Consider the following 4,827-nt stretch of genomic DNA (forward strand, 5'->3'; position numbering starts at 1 on the left):
CGATACTTAGCGGGGATATCAATTAACTTGTTACGTACAAAAATATTTGAGCCGGCCTCCTCGCGGTGCCCTTTAGTGGTCCATGAGAGTAAAAGTGACGTACGTGATTTGCTTTGACTGCATGGACATGCGTGCATGAATCATGAGTGCGTACGTTACACGTGGCAAACAAAGCGGATAATATTGTATTATGCTGGGTCAGGGATCGTCCCGAGGAGGGTACCTTTTGATTACTCATCTTCGTATGTTGGAAATGTCACAAGATCGCAAAAATTACATTGTCTTTTATGCAGAAAATTAAAAACAATCTATACCACTTTCCACTGCATTACCATGCAAGAGGCTCCTTCCAAATGCAAAATTTATTAATTCAAGTCCATGATCAAGTTGCATACATACAACTTGTTAAACCTTTATTTACAAACACCAACCTGCTAAGCTGAATCTTCAAATATTTTTATACTGATGAGATGACACACACAAAAAGGTGTCAATACACACATTTAAATTTCCTTTCGTAGGAAATTACTTCAGGCTAAAGTTAAAGTTTAAGCTCCAAATCTAGCTCATTGTCACTTGTATTGGAGTTTTGACTGCTGGACCCGATAGAATCTTTCTTCCTCTTCTTTTGGAATGAGTCCTATATATGAAGAAATCTAGGAATATTAAGAAAAAAAGGAAAAAAAAAAAAACACTGTTTTTCACATAAAATATAGAGAATCTTTCACCAGAATGATGCGGCCGTAGTAGGTTTTTCTATTGAAAGCAACTTAATTGATTCTTTGCTACGACATTGTGATCTCTGATACGACCAAATCTAGAGAACACAGGGAAAAGGAAAAGATTGTTCGAATAGGAATTTGTTGAAGAATCGTTTTTTCAGAAGATGCGAGGATAATGTTTTCACAAATGAAATCGATGCAAAAATAGTTTATCGAACCATCGTTAATTTAAACTGGTAATCTCCCTACTAAAAAAATTATATATCATTAATCAACAAATAACATACGAATTAGGTAATTTCTTTTGTTTGTACAACATTAGTCATATAGAAAATGAAGGCATACCTCAACAGGGTGGTGTCTTGTCATGCTGGGTTGTGTGAAATATGGTGTCTCCAGCGTGCCACTGTTGGGGTATTGACTCTGAAATCTAGTAATAAAACTCACAAGTATATCAAAAACACAAATATGCACGCGCAGACATAAAATTCCAAATTAAGGAGGAAAAATCGAAGGCTAATGATTTCTCACACACCCTTTTTTCATAAATTTTTTTTAACAGCAAAAAAGAATTTTACTAATCTTTGAAAATGAATTACAAAGATTAAACGGATCCTAAGCATGAGGCATCTCTTATTACCTCTCTTTCACAAATGCACTCCATCTCTTATCTCTTAGTGAAAAAATTAGACACAAAAGTTTCATTAAAAGACCAAAAATATAATGCATTAAAAAAAAGGGAGTATGAAAATTTATTTTCCTAAATCGAATCCCATATATATATATATATATATGTGTGTGTGTGTGTGTGTGTGTGTGCGCGCGCGCGCGCGCGCGCGCGCCCCTTAATCGAATCCAAATTGTCTTTCTTCATGCAAAATAACGGTTACCTCGGTATGGTACTGCTAGGTTGAGACTCAGGATATCTGACATTTGCTTCTTCGAATTGACCCAATCCCATCTGTAAAAATTGAAGTTATTATTTTTTGCTAATATTGTATACATCAGTATGGTTAGAAGTGGGTTAACAACCGAATAGAATTCGATGTCTCTCTGTAAACTCAAACCACAAATCTCCCCTTAGAAGCACACACATTAATTAGTACATGATTGGAATTACACATTAACTAGTGCATGATTGGATTACACATGACATGCATGAGAGATGATGATGATGAAAAGAAGCAAATATCTAAATCAATTTAACACCATCATAATTTTGGGAACACTTTCCAAGAAAAATGGGAAGGGTTTAATGCAAGAGATTTTTTTATAACTCAGGTGTCCGGGCTAGCTTACTCGCATCTAGATTAAATTTGAGGACCAATTTCACCACTCACTTGCTAGGGTCCAATTAAATTAAACCAAAAGTTCAATAAGAGCTGGCCTAAATAGAGTTGATGTCACTTGAGCGATTTCGAACTTGAGACCTTTGAAAGGAACAAACCCTTCGTAAAAGATACATATACGGATTGAAATTAATTTCGACTGTGCATGACAATTTTTTTTGTATCATCTCTCTCTCTCTCTCTCTCTCTCTCTCTCTCTCTCTCATTCATTTGAGAAGCATGAATTTTTTTTTTTTTTTTGGGGGGGTGAAAGTGTCATGGTTTAGGCTTCTCCTCTTCCTTTGATGTACCCCTATCAAGTTTTTATTGGTATTTCCTTCTCTCTCTTAAGGTTTTATTATAATTATGAATGAAATGTTACTTTCTTTGTTAGATAAAAACAAAGTCGAACATACCGCGACGTTTTGGTGGCCATAGAAACCATAAGAAGATGCTGCTGGTGCATAAGGGAAGGATGCTGATGATGTTGGCATTGATGAATATGCCGTTGGCATTCTAATCTCCTCCTGCATATATATTATGTTGAAAACAATACCTCAAGAGACAATCTGGCTAAAAAAAAAAAAACATTTAAAAAAAAAAATTACTTTTACAAACAGAAAATGTACGTAGGAAGAAATTCCATTAAGAATCGACAAGGAAAGTGTAATATTCAATACTTACAAATGTAATTAATTTTGAACCGAAAACAACATATCTCTCTGAATATTGTAAACTTTATAAACCAAGTTTTGCTTGCATTCTATTGCGCGAATTCCATACAACCAAAGAAAGCAGCCAGACATCGGTTTTTATTTTTATTTTTTTTTTTGGCAAACGAATTTTTTTACAAAAACTCGAAAATGGTACATTGAGCAAAATAGCAAGAAGAGCTAAGCTGCTACAAAAAAGGGAAAAATCCATCCGAAGTTGGATAAGAACACCTTAGAATTAAACTAGGAGATCAAAAGTATAGCAAATTCCATATAATAGTTTCGTTTGTCGAGCAAAAAAAATAAAAAGTATAATCGGAAATCCGTTCAAAAATTGATTGGTTTTTTAAATTATAATGCCCATATGAGCCATAATTATGACAAGGAACTGTCATAGGTTGAAATTACGCCCAGATTACTCGGCATGAATGAAAATTGTAGTGTAAAAAAGTTTGTTCAAAATTATGATTCTTAGGAGGGTTGAGCACCAATCTCGTTGGGATGTTTCTCTCCTTTTGTGATGCCGTTTTCTCGCTCTTGCTCCCTTTTAATCTTTTTATCCGTTATAAGACTATTACTAAAATTCCTTTGTTGTTCAAAAAAATAGTTGACCAGAACAAGTGAGTTATGGAGAGAGAGAGAGAGAGAGAGAGACCTGGTTGAGGAGTTGAGTTGGGTAATGAGTAGGAAGGTGGTAATTAGTAGAAGGTGGTATGAGTTGAGAGTTGAGTCGGATCTTCTCTAATTGAGCAACACCGAGTCCTCTTTGTGGCTGTTTAGGGGCCTTTTCTGAATTATTATTACTGCCCCCTTTCTTGTTGTTCCCTTTCCTTGATGATGAACCTCCTCCTCCTGCAGCAGCAGATCTTTCATTCCCTGTGTAATTTGGCTCCCCGTAATAACTGCTTCCCATTCCTTGACTTGCTTTCAATTTTCAGCACTGCTGATATGAGTGTGTGTGTGTGTGTGTGTGTGTGTGAGAGAGAGAGAGAGAGAGAGAGAGAGAGAGAGAGAGAGAGTTTCTTGCAAACAAACTTTCACAGCTTTCTCTCTTGTGGGAAAGTTTCTTGGCGATAGCTAGGTGCGCTGTGGTTTTCAGAGATCTCCAATGCCCTTTTTATGAGGTTAATTTGCACCTTCACAATTATTGCATCGCTGGATCTCCCTCTCTCTCTCTCTCTCTCTCTCTCTCTCTACATAAATATTATGTTCCCCTCATTTATATGTATGATGTATCTCTTTTATAGGTATAATGAAATGTTTTCTAATTTCCCAGGTAAAAATATACCCATTTATTCCATCTTTATTATTTGGAAATATGGAGCTGCTTTTGCATGTGTTAATTCCTCACAAATTAAAGGTGAACATTTATTATTAATTCCTGGTCTTTTGGACCATTGTGGAAACTTCTATAAATTTCGTGCTCCATCCATCCCATGATTTTAATTCATTACAAAAAAATCATGGGTTTTTTCCGATGAAAAATAAAGCACTTTCAATGTATATTTTCATATTTTTTCGAACAAAATTAAAAAAAGTAACGGAAACTTTATATTGGCGCGTGAAGATTCACAAAATTATGCTTTGAAGTGCTTTATATATGTTTTTATTAAAGATGAGATAATTTTTTTTAATGAATTAGAATTTTGTAAGGAAGGTGTACTATTTTACCTTTTTATCTATATATGGACTTTTTGTGACTAGGGACTTGACAGCGACTGTCTTTGATTTTTGTTTGAATGGGGACTTTTGAGACTGGACTAGCAAGTGAAATTCAAAGTGGCCAAATTGAACAAACAAGATAATATAATATCAACAAGGAATATAAGCATAGATCTGGGTTACTATGGGAAGGCAACCAGCCAGCAGCTACAGCCTCAGAAGCAGAAATTTGGGCTATCTACCGGAGGGGTACGTCTCACTATCATTCTGTGGAAAAAAGCATGACCAATGTCGTCGAGATTGAATTTGACTCCAGCATCGCAGTCCAATACATCAATGAGGGGCCTCCGCCTGACCATCCCAACGTCATAGTATTTTGGATCGAGGAAGCTAGGGGATTAC

The 4,827-nt window shown here is 35.7% G+C and overlaps 1 protein-coding gene across 1 annotated transcript; it reads right to left on the reverse strand.

Annotated features, from left to right (window-relative positions):
* Window positions 1-346: 346 nt before the first annotated feature.
* On the reverse strand, window positions 347-3,913 carry LOC131320142 (protein SPEAR3-like). The gene is made up of 5 exons (XM_058350740.1): window positions 3,419-3,913; window positions 2,467-2,577; window positions 1,613-1,683; window positions 1,068-1,152; window positions 347-640 (listed from the first exon to the last, which is right to left on the reverse strand). Exons 1-5 carry the CDS (start codon window positions 3,674-3,676, stop codon window positions 542-544), a joined length of 624 nt encoding a protein of 207 aa, XP_058206723.1. The 5' UTR covers window positions 3,677-3,913; the 3' UTR covers window positions 347-541.
* Between the last annotated feature and the right edge of the window lie 914 nt (window positions 3,914-4,827).

The sequence above is a fragment of the Rhododendron vialii genome, chromosome 3a, assembly GCF_030253575.1.
Source record: "Rhododendron vialii isolate Sample 1 chromosome 3a, ASM3025357v1".
NCBI lineage: Eukaryota > Viridiplantae > Streptophyta > Magnoliopsida > Ericales > Ericaceae > Rhododendron > Rhododendron vialii.

Excerpts from the sequence above, each read along its gene's own strand:
- LOC131320142 (XM_058350740.1), bottom strand. The coding sequence starts at position 3,676 with ATGGGAAGCAGTTATTACGGGGAGCCAAATTACACAGGGAATGAAAGA. Across the intron at positions 1,153-1,612 it reads CCTAGCAGTACCATACCGAG|ATTTCAGAGTCAATACCCCA; the intron begins GTAACCGTTATT and ends TTTTATTACTAG. Across the intron at positions 641-1,067 it reads CAAGACACCACCCTGTTGAG|GACTCATTCCAAAAGAAGAG; the intron begins GTATGCCTTCAT and ends CTTCATATATAG.